Genomic DNA, 24,942 nt, shown 5'->3' on the forward strand with positions numbered 1-24,942 from the left:
TCCCCCAGCATAAGCAGGGCCTACAACAGCTAATAAAGGGTGCTGGAAGAGAACACTGGCCATCTATGGACACTGGGGGAAGCTGAAATTCCAGATATCCTCAGCAATACATTGTAGTGACCAACAGTTTTCTAATGTGAGATTCCAGCTCTGAATACAATGGGGGATTTTGTTCTTTGCTGCAGCTGGAGAAAGCTCTGAGGTGTATGTGACACATGGGAAAGGAGTAACGTATAAAGAATAGGGCTGTCAATTAATCGCAGTTAACTCACATTATGTAACAAAAAAATTAATCATGATTAATTTTTTTAATCACGATTAATCACAGTTTTAATCACACTGTTAAGCAATAGAATACCAATAGAAATTTATTCAATATTTTTGGATGTTTTTCTACATTTTCAAATATATTGATTTCAATTACAACACAGAATACAAAGTGTACAGTACTCACTTTATATTATTTTTATTACAAATATTTGCACTGTAAAAAAAATGAACAAAATAGTATTTTTCAATTCACCTCATACAAGTACTGTAGTGCAATCTCTTTATCGTGAAAGTGCAACTTACAAATGTAGAATTTTTTTTGTTACATAACTGCACTCAAAAACAAAACAATGTAAAACTTTAGCACCGACAAATCCACTCTGTTCTGTTTCAGCCAATTGCCAAGACAAACAAGTTTGTTTACATTTATGGGAAATAATGCTGCCTGCTTCTTATTTGCAATGTCACCTGAAAGTGAGAACAGGTGTTCACATGGCACTTTTGTAGCCGGCTTTGCAAGGTAATTTACATGCCAGATATGCTAAACATTTGTATGCCCCTTCAGGCTTTGGCCACCATTCCAGAGGACGCTTCTATGCCGATGATGCTCGTTAAAAAAATAATGCATTAATTAAATGCATTAAACTGAACTCCTTGGGGGAGAATTGTATGTCTCCTGCTCTGTTTTACCTGCATTCTGCCATATATTTCATGTTATAGCAATCTTGGATGATGACCCAGCACATGTTGTTCATTTTAAGAACACTTTCACTGGAGATTTGACAAAGCAGAAGGAAGGTAACAATGTGAAATTTCTAAAGATAGCTACAGCACTCAACCCAAGGTTTAACAATCTGAAGTGCCTTCCAAAACCTGAGAGGGATGAGGTGCGGAGCATGCTTTCAGAAGTCTTAAAAGAGCCACACTGTGATGCAGAAACTACAGAACCCGAACCACCAAAAAAGAATATCAACCTTCTGCTGGTGGCATCTGACTAAGATGATGAAAATGAACATGCATCGGTCCGCACTGCTTTGGATCGTTATTGAGCAGAACCCGTCATCAGCATGGACGCATGTCCTCTGGAACATGACGGGACATATGAATCTTTAGCGCATCTGGCACGTAAATACCTTGTGACTCCGGCTACAACAGTGCCATGCGAACACCTGTTCTCACTTTCAGGTGACATTGTAAACAAGAAGCGGGCAGCATTACCTCCTACAAATGTAAACAAACTTGTTTGTCTGAGCGATTGGCTGAACAAGAAGTAGGACTGAGTGGACTTGTAGGCTCTAAAGTTTACATTGTTTTATTTTTTAATGTAGGGTTTTTTTTACATAATTCAATATTTGTAAATTCAGCTTTCATGATAAAGAGATTGCACTACAGTACTTGTATTAGGTGAATTGAAAAATACTATTTTGTTTTTACAGTGCAAATATTTGTAATAAAAATAAATATAAAGTGAGAACTGTACACTTTGTATTCTGTGTTGTAAATTGAAATCAATTTGAAAATGTAGAAAACATCCACAATATTTAAATAAATGGGTATTCTATTATTGTTTAACAATGCGATTAATCGCAATAAATTTTTTTAGTCGTACAATTAATCACGATTAATTTTTTAATCACTTGACAGCCCTAGTAAAGAACAAAGGTACTTAGTATTTTACATCTTCAAAGCACTTTGCTAACAGTAACTCTAGTAACTTGAACCATTAGTTCACAGTAGCTAGTAAATAAGTGTCCTCCTGCCCTCAGAACTGTATGTAAATATACTGTGGGAAATAATCTACCTGGCTTCAGGAATGGACACCAAAGAGTGACTAAAGAATCTTTCACCTCTCACTAATGGGGAAGTATAATTGACTAGTGAAAGCTTGTTCAGATGATGTCATGTTTGTAACTAGCTCCCTGGCTGGAGGGCTCTAGTGAGGATGGATTTCCCCTGGGACCAGACTGAATGAATCCATCTGCTCAGCTGAATTAATCTATTACTCTTACTAAAACTCTTACTCTTCTAATTTCCCCCCAGCTACTTAAATTAGAGAGCTGGTTAATAAAAGCCTAGCATGCATATTTTTTCCTGGTAGGCAGGAATCTTTTGATAAGGGCAGCTGTTTTCTGGTGGTCTTGCTCAAGGACTGCAGCATTTCAGTGAAGAATAACTGAAAATGTTCTAGGTTTGGAGCTTTACGGGCTCTGTTTCCTTTTTTTTTTTACAAGCCAGCAGAGTTTCAAAGCCTCGGACAGTGTCTCCTATTGATTTTTTTCTCATCTTTTTCCTTTTAAAAATCCCTAGGAAATTGCTTGCCAAATTCTATGGAGAGTATTAAGGTTACATAGTTAGATGCTCAAAATATAGGAAATGCCTACATTATAGATGTACAAGCAATCTTTACTATACCCTTTGGAGCAGATGCCTCATTACAATACAGTCTTTTATTACATGATCACAGACTATTGCATGATTTAGTGCAGGGGTTCTCAAACCTTGCAAGAGTATTCACTACACATTAAGAGGAAGACTTTTTCATGTACCTTTCTTCCCATTTGCAATTGTGCAGATGACCTCCCTTCCCATTTCTAACCAGGTAACATGCTTGTGGCAAATACAGCAATTGTTTATATCAAATGTACTGTCCAGAAAGTAATTTATTCTAGTTGTCTCTAGTGTGATTTTAGCAAGTGAAAACAAGGAGGTTTATAGCAACTTTAACCAGCCTGCTTTTTGTGGCCCACAAGCAAGAACTCCATGGACCTCTTTGAGAACCTCTGATGTCTGATTTAGTGGTTAGAGCAGAGGATCTGGCAATCAGAATTCTTGGGTCCTGTTCCTAGCTAAAAGAGAGCACGTGGTGTGTTAGTCAGAAATAATGGACTAGGAGTCAAGGCTCCTGAGAGGCATTCCTTGTTCAGTCACTGACTCTCTGTGATGTTAGGAAAGTCTTCACTTTTCTGAGTTTCAGTTTCCCCATTTGTAAATTGTGGATAATGTTTTTATAGGCCTTTGGGATCCTCCTAATGAAAGGAAAGTGCCTGTGGTTATAAATCATAAATATTTGCCTCTTCTTCCATAATTAAAATTTTCGTCCAGACCCTATTCAGGTTCTTATATCACCCTCATCCCTATAGCATCTGAGCACCTTTCAGAAGTACAGTGAGCAAAATGAATAGCATCTGTCATGTGTGATTCTTTCTTTCTCTCTTCTTCTCTCCAGAAATAATTGTGTGTGGAGATATGGGGGCAGGGTATTTCTGTGTATATAATAATGTAAGAGAGGTACACTGCACTATGTGTTTATATTAGCAAACAGAAAGTTGCAGAAATGCTCATTGAACTTGGAATGGAAAGTCTGAGGTTTGTGATGGGTCTCAATTGTTGTGGGAGTTTGTTTTATTCCCTTGGATTGGCCCCTGGGAACTCTCGGTCTTCTGAACAGATAAGTTTTACCCTTACTTTGTTCAGTTCCATTACCCCCTTATATCCCATCTTCCTAACTATAACCTCTTCCTCCTCTCTGACAGCCATATTGCACCTTCTGGTCCATTCAAATAACAACTGCTAAGATCACCTTCCTGGCTGGTCACTGACCACAGCATTCCCATCTCTGCATCCCTGTGAGGGCTCCCCCGGTGTCACTTCATCAGGTTCCAATTTCTTGTCCCCATTTGAATGGCTCTTCTGCCCTTCCCCTATTCATCTCCCCCTTGACTCTGATTATGATCCCAGCCCCCTCTGCTCCACCAACTATGCCCGCCTTGTCCACCCGTCTGTCAGCTCACACAACCAGTTCATTACATACAGGCCACCCTCCCTGAGCTGATCCATCAGGCCCCTGCACTCCCCTCTATCAAACCCTCCTCCCATCCCACTGCTGACACCAGCCTTGTGAGAACTCAACTGGATAGGGATGATTGTGGGGGGAGGGTCGGGCACATTATCCATTCAGTATCCTGCACACACCCTGCAGGTGTCACTCCGCTTCCGTGTGTTCTTTGGAGCAGGGACCCTGTCTGTGCAGCAAACAGCACCAGCGATCCTGGCCTGAGCATGGCTCTGCCCATCACTGCCATGCAACCAATAACAGGGCGGTCCAGCAGCACCTCATGGGACCCCTCGGGGTGGTTCAGTCCCCACGCTCCCCACATCGCCTCGGGGTGGTTCAGCTCCCACATCCCCCATGTCCCCTCGGGGTGGTTCACGCGTCCCGCCATCTTCTCCTGCTCCCACCAGCTTGGCCCCTCTGGATCGGTGGTGCTCCTCATTGAGGGTAATTCAGTTTCTCCCCTCTCCGGCCCTCTGGTTGGTACAGTCCCCTTGTAACGCTCCCTTCCCCCCCCCCAGCTGCACCCGCGGTTGGTCCGCCCCGGCCCGCTTCCGGCCTGCGCCGGGCCTGGTTCCGGTGTCCGCCCTCCGGCTCCTCCTGCCGTCGCTGCTGCCGCCGCGATGCTGCTATTGTCCCGGTCCCGCTGTCTGAGCGGGGCGCTCGGCCGCTCGCTCTGCGCCCTCCGGCAGGTACCGCCCGAGGGGGGGCCCAGGGGGGAAGAGGGGTGGACGGGCAGCAGCCGCCGCCGCAGCCCCAAGGGCACCGGGACGCGGTGTCACGGCCCCGTGCTGGGCCGTCTCCCGGAGAACTCCTGTGCCCGCTCCCCCCGCCGGCATCCCAGCCCGCCCCCATCAGCCGCTCCCCCGTGGGGCCCCCACGGGCTTCCTGCCGTGCGCCCCGCCAGCCTCAGGGGAAGGTGACCCACAACCCCTCCCCGGCGGGGGCCCCTGCCAGGGTCACTCCGGACAAGGAGCCGGCGGGGGGACAAGTCCCTCTTGGGGTCTGTCGGTGGACCGGCCTGGCGTGGGGAATGGTAGCTGGGGGAAGCCCTACACCCCGGGCCGTGTTCACTTGCCAGTCGAAAGCAGGAGTCCTGAATGGCCCGGGGTATCCGAGTGCGGACCCATCAGGGTTGGGCTGGTGGAGTAAGTCCTGAGCATAGCCACAGGCTGCACCGTTTGGGCGAGCAGGGCCACGTCAACCCCAACCTGACAGGGAGTTGAGAGGGCAAATGCAGGGCAGGCTGACGCTATCGCTGTGGCTCATATCGGGAGCAAGCAGCTGTGAAAAGCTGGAGGAGCCCTCCTGAGATGGAGTTACAGGGACAGCCTCTTGTTCACAGGGGCAGTGCTGCTGTCAGGCGGTCATCCTCCATGAAATAAATAGAAAGGCACAGCCCATGCAACCATAAACATTTTTGTAGCTATCTGATATCAGGATTGTTTTTACCCACTTATATGCTGCTCTACTAATACATATTCCTTTTAGTACACAGGTACCTCCCCTCCTTGTATCTGTTCTCTATCCAGCCAGTTTCTGTGTCTTGCCTCGGTATTGTTACTCTAGAGATGCTAGTAATTTCTACAGCACCTTAGGTGTTCATAAAACTTTACAGGCACACAAGGACTGATCTCTGTTCCAAAAGCAATGTTGTGGGAAGATATGTTATGGTAGGAGAAGTTGGCAAAATATAAGTGGAAGTGTAGCAGAAGACAAGGAGTGGCAATTGTATAATACAGTAATGGGTGAGTAGTTAGGGCAGAGAGATGATAGCAAGGACGAAGCATTTGTACTTGATGTAGAATGAGCCAGGAAGACAGTAGATGGGAGATGTGTTTGGGGTGGGAGATGATCAGAGCATTGGGCAAGGAACATAATTTTGGTTAGTGTGTTGAATATAGTGGAGAGGAGAGAAAGCCAGGGAGGTGGTGGTCATCCAGGCAAGAGAGAATAGGGACATAGACAAAGAGTTTTGACACTGGGAGTAAGGAGGAAGAAGCATTTTTTGGAAATGCAGAGGGAGATGCACCAGGATTTGATGGAAGTCAGTCTAATGGGAGGAGTGGAGGACAGAAGCCAAGGATGACCCTCAGGGCTGTGGGCTTGAGTGACTGGAGGATAGGGGAGTGGTCAGCAGGAATAGAGGAAGGGGGAAGGAAGAGAAGTTTGGATTTTGACATGAGGAAGAAAGGACGTGTGGGAAGAGAACTTGAAGAGACAAGCAACACTGTGGGGTTGGAGAAAAGAGAGATGAGTTGCCAGCATAGGAATCATGGGAACATGCAAGTGATGAGAGAGAGGAAGAAAAGAAAGGCATTGATCACTGCCACTTGGGCACAACAGTGAGGAGAACCACCACTTATCGAGTGGTTGAGCAGGTAGGGCCCCAGAAGCCCACAGAGGAGAGGATCTTAAGAAAGATAGCATAGTCTACAGCACTGAAGGCGGCAGAATTCAAGGTGAATGAGACCTTTGGATTCATGCAGAAAAAGGTCATAAATAAGTTAGTGGAGAGGTTGGCAATTGGATGGACTGGGAATTAGAGAACAGGTCAAGCTGCCAGTTTGGTAACAATATCTTCCATCTGCTCAGCATTACTGTCTGCATCTCATCTTAGCATCTGTCTTTTACTCTACCTAACTGATGCTATGTGTAATTACTGACTATTGAAACCAGTGAGTAAAGTGGAAGACCTGGGTGCATCTTCTGTTTGCAGCAATGAGTTGTGCTGGCCCTGCCTGTTAGTGCAGCAACCATCTCTGGTGTAAGCAGCTTTTCCACCAGTTCCTATGTGTGGGCTGCAGCCTTTTCCACAGGGCTGATAGCTGCTTCACTGGTTCCTCTCTTCTATGATCTCCCTGTCATGCCACTTCCAAAGCTGTCCAGCCCTTAGATTCAGTTTAATGCAAGTTCTACTTGGGGCCATGAAACTGGCTTTGCCTGACGTGGTTCTGTTCTCTCAATGCTCTTATCTGAACTGGCTCTTGTTTCCAGGGTAGGAATAAGGAGACTGTAGAGGGAATTCGCAGACACACAGCATGCCCATACCCATCTTGGGGTTTATGTATTCCATAGGGTGGGGGTTCAAATGTGATGTGCCTGTAAAGTTTTATGAACACCTAAGGTGCTGTAGAAATTACTAGCATCTCTTGCCTCGGCAAGACACAGAAACCGGCTGTGATGCATGGCAGTTTCCTAAAGGGTAGGATGCAGGAGGTTGTCATGTAGGTGGGCCTCTGGTGTCAGACTGGTTCCATCATGTTGAACGGTGCTGAGAAGTTATGTGGAGGTAGGGAAAGATTAAATAAATTGGTAGCTTGGTCTGGGGAGGTATTAGTGGTTCACTCTTCCATATTAAGGCTGGCTCTCTTAAGAGACCCATTGTGCTAAGGTCAGCGTGCTAGACCTAAACCTCTTGTTTCCTGTTCAGGCCCCTACTTTCCTGTGAAGGGTGTGTCAGCATTAGTTGTTCAGTCAGACATGAATGCCAAGTGTCCCTGAGAGTAGATGCGGTCCCAACAGATTTATTCTGGAAATGGGATGTTGCCTGTTAATGACTCCCCTGCCAAACACCCGCTATAGGCTGGGTGCTCTGGAACACCACCCCTGAGGGGTAGACGCAAGAAAGCCCTAAGGAACACAGTGCAGTGTATACAGACCCTCAACATATTGAATCAGAATGTCTTCCCACCTGTCTCCACACAATGCATGGTCAACCTGTAGAACTTCTTGCCAGGGGATATTGTGAAGGCCAAAACTATAATGGGGATGAAAAAAGAATTAGATAAGTTCATGGAGGATAGGTCCATCAGTGGCTATTGGCTAAGATGGTCAGGGATGCAACCCCATGCTCTGGTGTCCCTAGCCTCTGACTGACAGAAGCTGGGACTGAATGACTGGATGGATCATTGGAGGATTGCCTGTTGTGTTCAATCCCTCTGAAACACCTGGCGTTGGCCACTGTCAGAAGACAAGATGGACCATTGGTCTGACCCAGAATGGCCGTTCTTATGTTCTCCCCTCACTATAAGGCCCTCTGCCTCTTCTCTTACATACGACTTCAGTTCTTTAGGGTAGGGTGGTCCAGCTACACTAGAGCATTTTAGAATTTCCCTGGGCATAACAGCAGCTCTTAGAACACACACAGACTCAGCTCCCGTGGAAAGTACCATCTGTGGATTTTGTTTTTCACAACCACCCATTGTAGCATGAGCTTCCCAAAATCTATGCTTGTAGTGAGCTGGATCCTAGCAGTGCAGGGTCTCTGCAGGCACACATGGGAGTCTGGTGCTCCTACAGAATCTGAGACAACACAACCTGTTCCTTCACAAAAATGCTGATGGGGTTGCTAGGATTATCCCTGCCACAAAGTATCCCAAGAGTGGCATCAGTGGGCAGAAGGGAGCTCGCTTTGCTCATATATTAGATATGTATATAAATGTTTAGGGAGCCATGTAACATGAGGCTGTAAATCCATAAGGGAGTACTCGTGACTAAGCTGTGAAAGCTGCAGAGCTCCCGTCACCAAAGCCCCAGACTGAGTTTCCTTGTATTTCATTCTGCCAGTTTTTCACAGTATAAAATGTTCCATTTATATTCCATCTTCTATAAAGTGTCAATTCCTGTGGACTCTGAAGCATCTGTAACGTCTTATCAGTCCTGGCAGTTTGTGTTATCTGATCTGTAAATATTTTCAGAAATATGTCTATGTGAGACATAATGCCGACGAGTCAGTGCCCAGTTATAGCTGATATCATGTGTCTTGCTGAGGTTGGAGGCAGGTTTCATCTACAAACTCTCCTCTCCCTCAGAAGTTGAGATTTAACTGAAATAGAATTCTTTCATTTCCTGCCTTGACTAATGAGAAGTGATGCTTTGTCATGTCCCATCCCAGAGCTGGCTCCATTTCAGTGGTGGTTGAAGTGATCCTTATGTATAGATTCTAGGAGTTCTGGGGTGCTCCAGGTTGGAAGGTGCTATCTGAATATGAGTGTAGCTCACAAAAGCTTATGCTCAAATAAATTTGTTAGTTTCTAAGGTACCACAAGTACTCCTTTTCTTTTTGTGAATGCAGACTAACACGGCTGCTACTCTGAATACTTAGTAGGGCAGGGATCTTGTATAACATCACCTTGAAATTTGTTTTTGTTTTAAAAATAAGGTTGACCTGAGTTAGGAAAATTTCTAATGAGTTACTGGGGATTAAATGGAATGTTACAAAGTGGGAGATCCTGGCACCATTGAAGTCATTGGGAGTTTTGCCTTTGATTTCAGTGGGGCCAGGATTTCACCCAAAGGCTCTTTAGCTAAAAATTAAAAAAAAGGGACACCAAAAGTTGGAGCTGTTGAGGCTGTGGGAGCCAACAGTTTGGAGCTGCCACTTCCTGCAATTCTAACATCGCTACAAGTTGCCTTATTGTGCAATGGCAAATCTGAGGTGCATGGGGCTTTCAGGAACCTGTTCCTTACCCACAGGCAGTGAATATCCCTTTTCAAGGACATAAGAGCAGGAGATGCAGGTGGAAGCCAAGGAATCTGAGTTTAATTTCTTGCTTCCCAGACCCTTTTCTATGGAAATAGATGTCAGAGTATTTGAAAGATTCTTATAGACTAGAGTGTGCTGCAATGCAATAACATGCTCACATACTGGGACATGTGAACTGTCTCCCGCCTATTGGTTCAGGTTATAGCCCAGAATCCTGGGGAAAACATAGTAACCTTGGGAGCTGGTTCTTCCTGTTGTTTGCAAGTCTGATAGTGTCCCTCTTCTCTCTGACAGGGGAACTGTAATCTGGGGAGACGCTCTCTGTCCGGTGAGTCTTACACTTGGGATTAACAACTTGTATTTTATTTCATTTCATAACTGCACAGGCAAAGGGAAGAGAAACTAACCAGAGCTGCTGATAGAAATAAACTGGAGCTATCAGAGCCAAATATATCCTCAAAAATCATCATAAAGTTACAAATTAAATTAAATCAGAAGTGAAACAAGTTGTGTGTTTCCACAGGTGACTGATGAGCTAGTATAAATGATAATCAGTCCATTCAACTAAATTGAAGATTCCCAAAGGCAACAGAGAGATTGAGTGTAACTCCTAAATAAGCTCATTGGAGATAATGGTGCTCATTTTAAAGTTTACAGTACATTTTTTTCAGAATCTAGTGTGAATGAGTCCCTCAGAGCTCTTCCTGAAGGCCTGAACTGGATCCCAAAGTGCTCTTGCTCTGGACTGCACAGTCCATGTCCACCCTTCCATTTTTCCAGTTCTGCTTTGACCAACAGTTAAACATGCTCAGCATCTATAGTCATAAACCCCAAGCTTTTGATCTTTAAAGGGAATATATATTTTAGCAGGGAACAGAATGCCAGAGTTGCAACTTACCTCTTCAGAATCATTTTCCAGTGAAATGATCTCTCCCTTCTGCACTTGCATAGCTCTGAGGATATCAGTATGTTCTCAGATTGCTATGCCAAGTCTCCTTAATCTGAGATCAGGCCAGAATCTTAATTACCCAGTATCTCAGGAGAGGCAAAGGTCAGGATTAGAAGTATATGATAAAGGTTGCTTAGTCTCCATCCTGAAACCAGAGAGTGTATGAATATGGTGGAGCCTACAAGGTTTAAGAAATGCTGAGAAATAATTCAGGAGGGAACAACCTTCCTCTCCAGTGCTTTTTCAGAAAGCAATTTTCTTTATGGGAGATTCTTCCTGTCTGTGCTTCTCACAGGGCCACAGGTTTTCCTGTGGGTGCCTCTTGGGGATCAAGGGGCTCTTGTCCTATCCTTATTTGGAGCTCCCTGTTTTAGCATTGCCCAGGCAAGGTCCTTGCCAGGGGGTATTTGGTTTGGTTTCTCTCTCTAGTTGGCCATTTCCTAAATTCTTTGGCTTTGGGACATCTGCTGGTTTATATCCTGCCCTTCAAAAATGATCCAGCGGAGCTTAGATCCCAGAGCAGGAGTGTTTTTTCTTTTGTTAGGAATCTAAATGAAAACAAAGCTTGCTGTTATACTCTGACAGGCTCTGAGTGGGACAGCTGATATAGAGGGGCCTCTGTACAGCCTCCAACTGCACCCTGTCCCAGCTGCAGCCCCACATCCAATCAGGATGGGCAGCAATGGCATGGGGCCTTCTTTAGGCTCTATTAACATCTGAATAGATTCCACTGAGCATGCTTGGAAGGGTCTCTTTGAGTTGTTTCTAACCTTATAAACCCTCCTCTTTGTGGTGGGTGTATGGCTGGGTAGCTGCCTGTAGGATAATGAGGTTTTCAGTTGAAGTGGTTTCTACCTTGCAGGTGTATCTCGGAGCCAGGGGCTGGCTTACACCAACAGCAGCAAGCTTGTGTAAGTATGCATGGAAAAGCTAAGGCCTGCTGCAGCATGTCAAGGGGAGGGGCTGCTCTAGCCCTAGCCCTGGTATCTGGTGGTATGTCTGATCTAATTGTCATCAACCCCTCTGCACATCATAGGGGTTCAGGGCTAGTCTCAGGAAATGTGTGCTCTCTGGCTTTTAGGGGCCAGGAATTGAGAACGTTACCTAAACACAGAAGGGACAAGAATGAAGAGATCAATGGTGAGGGGGAGAGGATAATTCATGTATCCACCTGTTCATGTTCTCACTAATGCTGTGCCTATCACTGTGGTATTTAGTGGTGGCCTCCCAGCAGGGACCTACTGGAAGCACAGTGAGACAGATTCTCCTTGAAGAGAAGTGGGATGGTTCCGGAGCAAGTAATGTGAGGGCAAGGTCTGCACTGCTGGGGTGGTCTTGGTACTTCTCCCAGACACAGCCTGCCTCCGTCCCCTGGGAGCCCACAGCATTACACGCTGGGCCGTGTGTGCTGACTTTGTGTGACCTGCTTTGCAAGAATCTGTGGTAGTTCTAGAACATGTTCACTCTTGCTTCCCAAATGTGTTAGCTCTTGATGAGATTGATACTTCTGCGGCATCTCTTTAGAGCACTTGGGATGTCTGGCTCCCCTTGAAGGGGGGTGTCAGAAGTGTCTGACTGTGGCTGTCAGGCTTTCTGTGGTAATGTCACTCTTGAAGCACCCCTTGTAGTGCTGATGCTCCTAAATTAGAAACGAACAAATCACTATTGCACTAGCCAAGGGTATGGGATTGGACTATGGGTCAGCTCTTTAGCAGGTTCTGAAGCCCCAAGACTTCTGTCTGCTGATTTGTTTAACACAGCCATTACTGGGGTACATGCTTGGAATCGAATTCTGTACATGCCTGTTGTCCCTGGATTTCTTGGCCCCCCAAAGGTAGCAGGCTGCTCAGTTTCCTTTGGGTGCCTAGCAGGGTTACTACAGCGTAAATCAATACGTAAATGTCCCTTGGAGCAACTGCGTATGTATCATTAGGGCAGCTGAGTGGCCTTCTGATCAATTGGAGCAAGCCAGTGTAAACTCTGCCCCTCATTCAGCTGTCCTTGGGGGGCCTGGGCTGATCACACCATAGGCCTTTTCATTCTGTGTTCATCTCTCTCTCTGTTTTTCCAGGGTAAACACCTCCAGTGTCTTCTCCGTCCGTTACTTCAGAATCACAGCAGTGTGCAGTAAGTAGCTAAGAACCAGGAACCAGTGGGGCTAATTGGTCTGCTCCCCTCTGACTGGAGTTCACGTGGCCCTGTGCCACAACTGAGCCAACCTTTCCACTCTTGATCTATGCACGCTTCACTCTGTCCTCCATGGGTGAGTGGTGGGGGTTGGGTTTGCGCTTTCAGCCCTATTGTAGTGTGTTGCTTTCTTGTGTTGGGTGTTTCTGGTACTGTGTGACTTCCTGTCCATGGGAGAAGCTCTTTTCTGTGTGACTAGCTGTCAAAAAGTGTGGTGTTGCCCTTCTTCCTCACTTAATCTGACAACCACTGGGTTGCCCCTTTCCAGGCAATTCCCAGTGTCCAAAATGGAGAGGTGTTTGAGTGTGTGCACTGAGCTCTGAATGTGTGTGCCAGGCTGGCTTTCTCTCTCTTTCTCTCTCCCTCCACCACCACAGGGGATGACGTGATTACAATTAACACACCGGCATTTGCAGAATCAGTCACAGAGGGAGATGTCAGGTGGGAGAAAGGTAAGAAGTTGCCCCATCCCCATTGACTTTGCATTGCTGTTGCATTTTTTCCATGCTTCCATGGGGCAGCCCTGTGCACAGTTTGTAGCTGGTTGGCTGAAGTTCTGCTTCTTAATGTCTTTCAGCCCGGGAAGGATGAGGCAGATAACTCATGTGTGATAACTACACTTTCCATGGGGCAAAGAACTCTTGGCACTATCACTGCCTGTCTAAGGGCCACCCTGTCCATGGTGTAGAACAGGGTGGGCAAACTACCACCTGGGGGCCTCATCCAGCCCTTCAGATGTTTTAATCTGACCCGTGAGCTCCTGCTGGGAAGCAGACTCTGCGCTGCTCCCTGTAGCAGCAGCATGTCCCCCCTCCGGCTCCTACATGTAGGGGCAGCCAGAGGGCTCTGAACGCTGCCACTGCCCCAAGCGCCACCCCTGCAGCTCCCATTGGCCAGCAACCACGGCCAATGGGAGCTGCAGGGGCGGTGCCTGTGGACAGGGCAGCACATAGACCCACCTGGCCGCGCTTCCACGTAGGATCCGAAGGGGGACATGCCGCTACTTCCAGGAGCTGATTGACGTAAGTGCCTCCCAGAGCCTGTCCCCCAACCCTCTCCTGCTCCCCAACCTCCTGCCCCAGCCCTGATTCCCCCTCCTGCCCTTCAGACCCCTCTGTCCCACCTTCCAGCACCCCAGAGTCCACACCGTCAGCCGGAGCCCTTTCCCCCCAAACCCTCTGCCCCAGTCTGGAGCCCCCTCCCACACCCCAACTCCCAATTTCATGAGCGTTTAGGGCCCTCCATACAATTTCCATACCCAGATGTGGCCCTCGGGCTAAAAAGTTTGCCCACCTCTGGTGTAGAAGGATGAAACGGGAGAGAGATGCCTGAACTAGGATCAGGAAGAACCTGAATGTGCAGTAGATCTCTTCAGCTTCACCCAGGAAAGGTCGTGCAAGTCTAGTGTGAAAATTCTGGATTACTGGGAGACTGTGCTGTGGGTTGGAAGGGGAGGCCAGAGCACAACTCCGTGCTCACAGTGGTTCTTATGTTGTTCAGCTGTTGGAGACACAGTGGCAGAGGACGAAGTGGTGTGTGAGATTGAAACAGACAAGGTAGGAGTGTTCTGTACTGGCCCCCTTCTGCTCCCTTTCCCAGGTCTGTGTTCCACAAGACTACAGGCCCTGCCTGTGCCACTGGTCCTTTCACAGTTTAAAACCTTCAGTTCTTTAGTATAAACGCTGACTGTATCTTAAATTCGTGAAATCCTTGCTAGTTTCTCTTCTCTCTGGTCATTTGATGGTGCTGGTGTCTGTCAGTGGGGGCTGCCATTTTACTGATACTTCCCATCAGGTACTCCAGTCTACATAGCAGGACTTAAGAAATCTGCTTTTATTTAAATACAGGAGAAATCAGAGACTGTAGGGTAAGTTCAGATCTTAGAAAAATGGCTAGTTTAAGTGTGTCACTTCAGCTCTTAAGTTACCTAGAATAATTTTTAAAAGAATTTTCCTCCGACTATTTTATTTTAAAGTGCTTGCTTGCTTGCCCCTAATCCCTGGGAGCTGTGTTTCCTGTGTCATTGCCAGGAAGGCAGCTTGCTGTACTTCAGCCCCATTTCATGCTGTTCCCTTTGTAATGAGGCAAGTGGATCAGGCTTTTATGCTGCTGACTTCTTTTAAAGGTTAAAAATAGCAGCAGTTTTTTTTTTTTTTTTAAAAGGTGAGATGGTGCCTGTGCAAAAGGGGCAATGCAAAGCTCTGGTTCCCCTCGTGGTGTGAAATCTGGAACACAGGACATCTCCCCTTCATGCCCCCTGTTAGAGACAAGAGTCTCCTACTTGGATATCTGTTCACTTTCAATGTCCAGGGGGGATTTTACTCCTCTCCGTTTTGCAGACATCAGTGCAGGTTCCATCCCCGGCAGCTGGCGTGATTGAAGCCCTTCTAGTACCTGATGGGGGGAAAGTGGAAGGAGGGACCCCTCTGTTCAAACTCAGGAAAAGTGGAGGTAAGTCAGGAACATGTATTAAGTCCAGAGTTTTCTGTCTTTGTCAGCTCCCTGGGGATGGACGGGGCAGGAAGTGAGACATTAGAATCCCCTTAACGCTCCCCTACCCAAGAACTCCGAACCAGCTCTCTTCGGTATTCCATCTCCTGTGCAGTGATAAGACCCATGCATTGGACAGGTAGTGTGTGAGACTGTGCAGTGACACTTTGAGATGCACGTTGCATTGTGAAGGGGATATATAGTATCATGGTCATTCTCTGAAGTGATGTCCCCTCCTGGGCTCTCCAGTGGAGAGTGGAAATGGAGAAGGGCAATGGGAGTCCTGTGTTGTTTGTGCATAGGCTGTAGATTAGTAGACTCTAGGTGGAAAGGAGAATAAAGGGAGAAGAGAATACATTTATATGGTAAAGATCAGTCTCCTGCAGACGAAGAAGTAGTTACTGTCTCCCCTGTCTTTTAATACAAAACTAAGAACACTCAGTTAGGTTAAAAGAAGCAAATTTAAATAGGTTGAAAACATAATTAGGTTGTGGAACTCTCTGCCCTGTGGTATAGGGAACCTCTGAGCATTACTGTACCATAAATATTTGAGGCCCCAGCTTCAGCCTGGGATCCCCTTAGTAGTTCCTGAGCTGAAAGGAGCATCCTCTAGTTTTTATAACACTGAAATGCACTCCGAGAATCGGAAGGGTGAATGTTAATAACTGGCCAGATGCGGGCAGGTGAGAGCCTGGACATGGCTGTCTCACGTTCCAGACTGCAACTGCACTTACAATTATTATTCATTTCTGTCTTTCAGCTGCTCCCACCAAGGCCAAACCAGCAGTGGCCCCTCCTGCTGCAGCCCCTGCACCTGAGCCTGTGGCTGCTGCCGTTGCTCCCCCTGCAGAGCCAATCCCCACTACGATGCCTCCAGTGCCCCCTGTGTCAACACAGCCCATTGATACCAAACCTGGTGAGGCTGCAGCCTTGTTCAGTCCTCTTTTTGCAAACCCTGCCTTTCAGGGGGAGAGGAAATAAAGTTAAGGGCAGCAAAATAATCTTGAAGTTTGAGATGGAAACTTCTCTACTTTGCTGCCCTGTACGCTCCAGGTCTGAAATCTCCAGTCAGCCTGGAGCCTGCCCACCTCATAATCACAGGCCATGGTTCACTGCTTACATATCCTGTTTCTTGAACACGAGGCTTGGAGGGGCCTATAATCAAGCTGTTATTGGCAGGGACCTGGCTAACCCTGTTTTAAGATCCCATCTTGACATATGTATTCTCTGCTCTCAGTGTCTGCGGTGAAGCCGACTGCAGCTCCAGTGGCAGCTCCTGGTGTGGAGCCAGGGGCCAGCAAAGGTGCCAGATCAGAACATAGGGTAAGGTTCAAGGGACCAGGGCTTCTCAAAGTGCCTTCCTTGCTGGGTAACAGAGGCGAGGACCTTTCTCTGGAGTAAACCTTGAGGAGCCTGTCTAAACTGTGTGGGTAAGATCATGCCCAGGTGCATTGGGAGGAGAATGTTCACACACAGATCAATTAAGGGTTGTAGTGGCTGGGGAAATGCTCTGGCCCAGTTGCTCTGTAGGGGCTAGGCAGTTTTGAGGGTGAGGTTAAGGAAGGACCTGCTCTCAGCTACCTTAGGGGTAAGGGCTTCTAGACAGGAAAAGGGAATATCAGGATATGATGTGTCGCTACTAGGTAATGGCTGGTTTTGTGCTGCCCACGTGTCCTCAGCAGAGATCAGGCAATGCTGCTGCTGCCAGGGCCGTAGGTGTGAAACCTCAAGGGAATGTGGCCGAGCTGCCCAAACTATAACGTCTCAGGACGGTCTGTGGTTTTCTCTGCAGGCTACTGTTATCACGCTAGCCCACCCACCAGGTCTGCCTCTGGAACTTTCTCTTCAGCAGAGCTTCGGGGGGGCACAGATCTGTGCCACATTCTGCCTTTGTCATGATTCAGTTCTGTTTTTCAATCAAACCATTTCCTGAGCTGGGAAGCCTCTCTAGTGACCTTGTGGCAGCTCTCTGGGCCCACTGAAGTGTAGGTAATGGGTCCACCTCACGCTGTCCAGAGTGACCAAGTAAACAGCTCAGCCCAAGGCACAGGCTGCTAATCATCAGGAGGGAAGACTGAGGGCCCTGTGGTTTTCCTCTGCCATCTCCCCTTTCTATTAACCCTATGGCTGCTCTGCTGCTCTTACTCTGTCTCTTCAATTTCAGGTGAAAATGAACAGGATGCGTCAGCGCATTGCTCAGCGCCTGAAAGAGGCTCAGAATACATGTGCCATGCTGACCACCTTCAATGAAATTGATATGAGGTGAGGACCATGCTCTTCCCTCTGCCCAGCAAGGTGAGGCCCCTCCCTCATTGCATCCAAACCAGCAGCAAGGACCTCGCTGGTCACGCTTTTTGGGCAGGCTGGGGCAATGTTACTTTGGGGCTTCTGTGGTCAGGTTTCTCACTGCACTCATCTGGGCAGGTTTCTCCAGGCCATCCTGATGTCCCAGGATCAGGTGTGTAGTTCACTCAAGGTCCTTGGGACTTCATGGGGTCTCGTCTGTGAAGCTCTTGGTTGAGGACTGGGTAGTGCTGAGCTGGAAAAGCTGGAGCAGCTTGTGTTCTGGCTACTGGCGACATGAAGACTGTCTCCTGCTTCCTCTTAACCCTTAAGGTGACTGCTGGGGAGACTGGAATGTGAGTCACCTTAGGACAGGTAAGGTCCAAGAAGCTCACCCTACAGGTGTGGGCATCCCCCCAGCTGTGCACTTCGCAGAGAGCAGATCTGGCAGTCTTGTGGAGCAGCTTTCCAAGATGGTCAGCATCCCTTCCCTATCTCTTTCAGTCAGTGGGGATTCTCTTGACTTGCACCAAGTGCTCATGGGCCAACCATACTAATGGGCTTGGAGGGTGGGCAGCTTAGATTTCAGTGCATTAAGGGAAATTGTGCCCAAATTGAATTGCCCTGTGAAATCCTACTCTGCTTCTTAAGACAAAACATGTAAATATTTGGGGCTCAGAACGATAAGGTTGGCAAAATAGTCTTGATTGGAGGGGAAGTGCTGCAGCTTTATCTCCTCTCCGAGGCTAATCGAGGTGTCGCTTTACGCTAGCCTCGGGCTCTTGTTGCAGCCAGTAATCTGGTTTGGATTGATTGCCTTTCTAGCTGTATGCCCTGCTGCCGACTCACAAGGGCCTACACTGAGGCCTCCTGCTCCCCACTGGGGCTCAGCGTCTGAAAGGAGGAAGCCATAATGAGCCGGTTTTTCAGCAAACCTCCTCCTCGCTTCTGCAGCCCTTGTGTCTTGGGAGGCGCTAATGACTTTGGGCAGTAATCCTAGCCCTAAACAAGGTTAGGTGCAGGAAAACAAACATTCTAATCCCATTGAGCCCCCACCCCCACCTCCTGCTAAAACTGCCTCTTCAAAGACACATGGTCCGTAGAGGGGGCAGGGCAGGGGGTACAATTCCAAAGTATCTGGTGTTAGCCCAGGATGGGCAGAGCTGAGGCTATGCTGCTCGGTGCAGTTTGTGTAACTGGTCTGTATTCCAGTTATGGGACTGAGGGGACTAGCTACTTCCATGATGGGGAGAGCAGACACTGTGCTCAGCGCTCAGGCCATCTCTGTGGCATTTTGAGAAGGCCTCTTGCTGGGGGGGATCAAAATCTCATGTGCATACAGCCTGTCAGCACCGAGCAAGAGGGCCAGGTCTTGGAGCAGCAACATGTGGGCTGCCCCTGAAACCAGCACTGAAGCTCCTTTTTTTCTGCTTCACTGCTGAGTCTTCTCTGTCCCTTCACCCTTGGCACTCCCACCCCACAGTATTTGCTGGGCAGCCCCTGGAGAATGAGCACACAGTTCACCTGTAAATGCTGCCCAAAGCACCAGACACTGGATAGTGGTTGTGATGCCAAAGACTCGGCTCTGTGTAACACCAGCCCTGGAGCTCTGACAGATCTGGGGCACAGCACATTCCTGCCAGGCAGTGCATCCTTGGAACTACAGCAGAGCTACGCTGCTTCGTCTGGTTTTATTGGATTTCTGGCTCTGGAGGGGTTCCTAAAGCAGCTTCTCTGACAGCAATCTTGAAACAAGCTAAAAGTTGCCCAGTCTGTTACTTGGGGCAGAATTTTTCAGCAGCTTTGGGATAGAACACTTGTTGCAGGTTTGTTGACACAGGAAATTTCAGTTATGGAAGAAGTGAGTAATCTCTTTTCCCCTTCACCCCTCCATTCCTGGTGGTAATGGTTGTTTTTTTGTTTTTTTTTTTTTGCAGTAACATCCAGGAGATGAGAGCCCGGCACAGAGATTCCTTCCAGAAGAAGCACAACCTGAAACTAGGCTTTATGTCAGCCTTTGTGAAAGCTGCAGCCTTTGCCTTGCAGGAGCAGCCCATCGTGAATGCGGGTGAGTGTGCCAGCCTGTGTGGAGACAAGGGGCTTCCTGAAGCATGTGGCTAAGCCTATAGGGAGCTAAAGGCTCCAGAGGTCCACATCCCCACATGTGAAAGATAGGGAAGAGGGAGAGGCTGTGAATACTTCTGGGCTGTAATTAGTCTAGGTGGTTTCACTTATGCAGGAAGGAGCCAGCGTGCTGGGAAGGCCCCTTCACAGTGACTCAGGCAGGAGCTTTCAAGACTGACGGGGTGGGTGCCGTGTATATTAAGGTGCATCGCAACACAGCGCTGCTCATTGGTAGAGGACATATCCTACTATATTTCACTGGAATGGCTATTGTGTGGGGAGGGCAGGCCCTTAAGAGGTGTCTCCTGGGGGATCAATTGTGCCTATGAAGGGAGAGGAACACATCGGGGAGGTTGGATGTCCCAGGGGAGTGAGCTGATCCTAGCCAGCTCCCCCTCTCTCCAGCCAGCTTTACCTCTGTGCTGGTGCTTCCCTTAAGAGGCAGTGGGGCTTAACGGTCCCCTGGCACTACATTTAAAAGCATCGAAATGAGAGATGAGCAAGTTGCTGTTGGTGTGTGACTACTTCCGGCCCTTCATGACTGCAGAGTCCTGGCTCTTGGGCTTTCTCTGTGTAACTGTTTGTTTTCCTCTCTCTCCTAGTGATTGATGACACAACCAAAGAGATGGTGTACAGGGACTATGTGGATATCAGTGTTGCAGTGGCAACTTCCAGGGTATGCCCTGTGGGCTCTTTACCTGGCCCAGACTGCAGCCCTAGTTCTGCAGGGGTGATACAGTTAGCTAAGCAAACGGAGCCATGGCACTCTAGGATGGCAAAAGCTACTCACGTGAAACTCCGATGCCCAACACATCTGGTCCTGCAGCAAGAGAGCCTCGAGCCACTGGCCCAGCTGGCAGGGGACAAGGCCACCACAGCTCTTATGGGTTATTGGGAAAGTCCAAGTTGGTGGCCCTGTCGTGGGCTCACTGGTATGAGCACACCTGGGAGTGGGGGAAATGGTGTGTCCTGGCTTCATTTTTTAGAGACCAACCTTCAACCCACAGAGCAGTGCAGATAGTTGCCTGCCCTGCTATACTAAACTACTGCCTCTGTAAACCCTGGACAACACCCAGGTGGACACTGCCACTTCAGACCTAGTTGGCCCTGAGACGGGGTGCTGCATGCATCCAAGGAGGGAGGAGAGGAGTCCCTCCCCAGGTCGGATGGTGGATCTGCTGTCTCTAGTTTGGGAGGTAGAATGTTGCCTGATGTTGAAGTTCTGGATTTGTGACGGGAGGAAGAGTAAATGACGTGCTCTGCTCTTCATGTTCCCATCTCTCCTGTTCAGAAGGGCAGGAAGTTGAGTGTACTCCAGTGGTAACTTCCTTTGCCTGAGACCAGGTTCCCCATGTCTTTGTGCTCAGATGCACCTGTTTGCTGCTACATTTGACTCTGACTGGGCTCTTTGCTCCCTCACAGGGTCTCGTGGTCCCTGTCATCAGGAATGTAGAAACTATGAACTTTGCTGACATTGAGCGAACCATCAACGAGCTAGGGGAGAAGGTAACAGGAGATGGGACTGTAGGGGGTGTGCTGGCCATGGCTTTCTGAGAGGGGCGCAGAAGGGAAGAAATGAGCAGCCAGCTCAATCCGTGGCAGAAGCAGCATTGATTTCTGACAGGGACTGCTTGCTGTGCACAAGTGGGTTCACTCTGTGTGCGGGTTCACCTTTGGCCCTTCTAACTTTCTGCCTATCTTTAGGCATCTTCTGTGCATTGTACTAGGTGCCAGCCCTACCTGTGATCTCTTCTTAGGGGACACATCCCTCTAAGTCTTTCCCTTTTAACTGAGACTCCCAAGCATGCTTGGGCTCTTGCTATCCCCCTACTCCCATTACCTCTCCTTAAGATCAAAGCTTGTTTACCTCTTTGGAGGCAGGTAATTCCCCAGCTGAGAGGATTACTGGAAATCAAGGCAAGAGAATCTTATCACAAATCAAATGGTGGAACTCAGTGAAAGTAAGGGATAAACCTTGTAAGTGCTTCTACTAGAGGAAGAAGACAATAACCTGCTCCTAATTTTAGTGACTGTCAGTCCCTTGTGGTCTGTCAGTCGTGCCGTGTCTCTGATTCAGCTGATCGGCAGATGGACCCCTGATTAGCTGAGACATGGAGCTGTTCAAACTGTGGGACCATATTGAAAGTTCCAGTACAGTTCAGTGCCTCCCCTGCACACTGGTGTACTACCACTGCCTTATGAACTTGTCACTGCCTCTCAATCTGCATTCTCCCCTCCTCTCTACCCGTCTGACTGTCTTTACTGGCTGAGGTGGTGTCAGCATCTCGCTAAACCATAATGTTAAAGCGACAGAGCCCATATTTGAAAGTAACCCCATCTAAACATTTACACTAGCAAATCTGAACTGGCAAGTGAAGTTCTTTCCATCACCTGTTGCTTGTGGGGAGTTTTCAGAAAAGGTCACACCCTGTGAATGTAGTGAGTGAGGAGCAAGTACCTCCAGTCTCTGTCTCTTTGCTCCTCTTTGGTGTCCTGGGTGCCTTCGGTTTGAGCTGCTTTCTAAGATCCTGTTCTTCTTGTTTCAGGCCCGAAAGAATGAGCTGGCTATTGAGGACATGGATGGGGGCACCTTCACAATCAGCAATGGAGGGGTCTTTGGGTCCCTCTTCGGGACGCCCATCATCAACCCTCCCCAGTCTGCCATACTGGGCATGCATGGCATCTTTGACAGGCCTGTTGCTGTTGGAGGCAAAGTAGGTGTAGGTGCAGCTGCATGGAAGGCTCCAAAGGGCTGTATTCAGTGTAGTTAAATGGGCAGAGGGGACCCTGGTCGTAGCTGCACCAGATGGGGTGGAGGAAGCCCTCCTAGAAGGCTTTCCTCTTGCAAAGTTACTTAAGTGGGACCTGTAAAGGGTTCTAAGCAGTCTGTGTTGGCGATAGGGCTAATTCATGGTGTTGGGGCCCAGACAAGCCCTCACCCCTCCACGCTGGGGCAGTGGGTAGCAATGCATAATGCAGTGGCTGGCAAAGGGATTTCCTGGATCCCCTTAATGTTGTTGGAGAGAGTGCCTTCAGTCTCCAGGCTAGACATTAGCTCCCCTCCTGAACAGCATATCCTGGTACCTGGCAAAACCCCACCCAGAGCTTGTGCTTAGTTAGTGTATGACTTAAGGAAGGTGCAGAGCTGAGCCCTGTCAGCTTGCTGTTGTCTCTTCTCTCCTGGAGAAGCAAAAACCTTGCTGAGCAGGTGATCTTGCTACACCCCCTCCCTATCATGCAGGGCAGGAACAGCTGGGTCTTTCTCAAGTGGGATGGAAGCCCATACAGGAGAGGCAGGGCTGAGCTCATTCGCTCCATTTCTCCTCCTCAGGTTGAGGTGCGGCCCATGATGTATGTGGCGCTGACTTACGATCATCGGCTGATTGATGGCAGAGAGGCAGTGACTTTCCTGCGCAAGATCAAGGCTGTGGTGGAGGATCCCCGCGTGATGCTGCTGGACCTCTAGAGCACAGCCTTAACCCCATACAAGCCAACCAGGGCAGGGACGCGGCACCAGCAGGGGTAATATAGGGCATTCAGGAACCAGCAGGAGTTCATTCCAGTCTCCTCCCCACCCCTGTGTCAGGAGGGGTCTTGGAGGGAACTCTGGAGTTAGCTCCTACCTCCTTTCCTGTTCCCTTGAGAGATGGTTCAGTTTCTCCCTTGGGCTGTTATCCATTGGGCAAACTACCAAATGGCATGGGCTCTCCTGAACCACCTATGTAGCCTCTCTCTCGCCTTCCTCTCCTTCCCCGTGCACCTGAGCGCACCTCACCTCCAGCAGAAGCAGCCTGCTACTGCACTAGGGTGCCCTTCCCCAGCAGCTCCTGTGCCAATTCAAGTTTACTTCCAGCACTGGGAGGGAGGGAAAGGCCCTTGTGTGTCCCTGCCACTTGAAAACCCCCCACTCTCATCCACCCCACAAAGCCAGCCTGGGATCCCCGGGGTGACTTTGTAGCAGGGTTTGATCGCACCCCTGCATTCCCCCCTGTTCTGGTGATCTCAGGGGCATGGACACTGCCAGGGCTGTCTGCCTCCCCTGCTGTCTCCTGCTCCTCAAACTAGCAGCTGAGGCGCATCCATTAGAATTCAGGCACCTGTTTCCCTCCCTTCCCTGGCAGGAAGGTAGAAATAGCCCCTCCCACCCTCTTCTGTGTTGAGGTTTGGTTCATTTTCTCTGGCCCGGTCTACATGGTGTGAATGTCTGATGTCTGGCAGGGCAGGGTCAGCAACCTCCACCAGGGGAGGCAGCTCCATTCCCTGCTGCACCCTGTGGGCCACCCTTGGCTTAGGCCACAACCTGTCAGCAGTTAGGATAAGAAATACCCCCCTGCAGCTGCCTTTGAATTACAGCCCAGTGTTGATGGGTGAAACCATCAGCTTCCTGTCTGCAATGGCCTGGCCTGCCCCCTGCTGTGAGACAGCTAGGAAAAGGGCCCCTGCATCCTAGCCCCAGGCTGCTGGTATGTGGGGGCATATCCTTAGTACATAGCATGCATATGTAGCGGTGAGCGAGGGGCTCTTGGAGTCCCTGCCAGGTCTATTACTCTCACCCCCTACACAACTTGTAATTAAAGTATTTAACGCAATGGGTTTTAAAGACATAAACCAGGGAAATGATCTAATGGTGGGGTGTAGCGGGGTGGGGAAGGGGAGCAGGAGTGTGTACATGCTGGCGCTGGGTTTTGAATCTGTGTCCCTGACTTGGTGCAAGAAACTAGCTGGAAGCACCATGGGAAGAGTAGTCCCCACAGAGGGGAATCTGGTGCTGGGCCCTGCACCAGGGCATTTGCCACCACTGTGATGATGGAAGTTGAGGCAAGATTTTTCTGACTGCATTCTCTGCACCAGGTCCCTCTTATGGCCTTTTTTTGTCAAGGGAATAAATTCATTAACTCTGCAAGCCTGTTTTTGTCTGAGGGCTTAGATAGGTGGGGGGGAGGGGTACATAGCCTAGAGTGGCCACCTCAGCTGGCTCCCTCACTCGTCATGTAGTGGGGTTTCTCCGATCACCGGGTCAGATGTGCAGCTCTATTTGCCTGTCTGTAGCAGCATCAACTCTTGTTTCTCATCATGCCATGGGCATTAGCTTGACTATCTCTGCTGCTGTGGCAAGTTCAGAGCTTTGCCTGTTTCTGCTATGGGAATGAGAAACACAGGTGCTTGTTTGGTTCCATGATTGACTGTTAGGGGTCCAAGACCCCTGTTCAGTCAAACCCCAACTAGACAGGAACTTGCAGGGAGTTATGGTTGCAGTGTCATTTTAGGCTGCAAATGCAGAGGTCTAATGTAACAAAGAGGGATTATCCCTTTCCTACT

At 48.6% G+C, this 24,942-nt stretch overlaps 1 protein-coding gene across 1 annotated transcript; it reads left to right on the forward strand.

Moving 5' to 3' along the window:
• Positions 1-4,642: 4,642 nt before the first annotated feature.
• DLST (dihydrolipoamide S-succinyltransferase) lies at positions 4,643-24,526 on the forward strand. Its single transcript, XM_084632614.1, has 15 exons — positions 4,643-4,794; positions 9,885-9,918; positions 11,402-11,450; positions 12,611-12,666; positions 13,104-13,178; positions 14,227-14,282; positions 15,066-15,177; positions 15,977-16,132; positions 16,454-16,539; positions 17,381-17,478; positions 19,437-19,567; positions 20,226-20,299; positions 21,046-21,129; positions 22,170-22,337; positions 22,955-24,526. Exons 1-15 carry the CDS (start codon positions 4,726-4,728, stop codon positions 23,087-23,089), a joined length of 1,383 nt encoding a protein of 460 aa, XP_084488740.1. The 5' UTR covers positions 4,643-4,725; the 3' UTR covers positions 23,090-24,526.
• Positions 24,527-24,942: the final 416 nt, after the last annotated feature.

This window comes from Lepidochelys olivacea (genome assembly GCF_965140295.1).
Source record: "Lepidochelys olivacea isolate rLepOli2 genome assembly, chromosome: 6".
NCBI lineage: Eukaryota > Metazoa > Chordata > Testudines > Cheloniidae > Lepidochelys > Lepidochelys olivacea.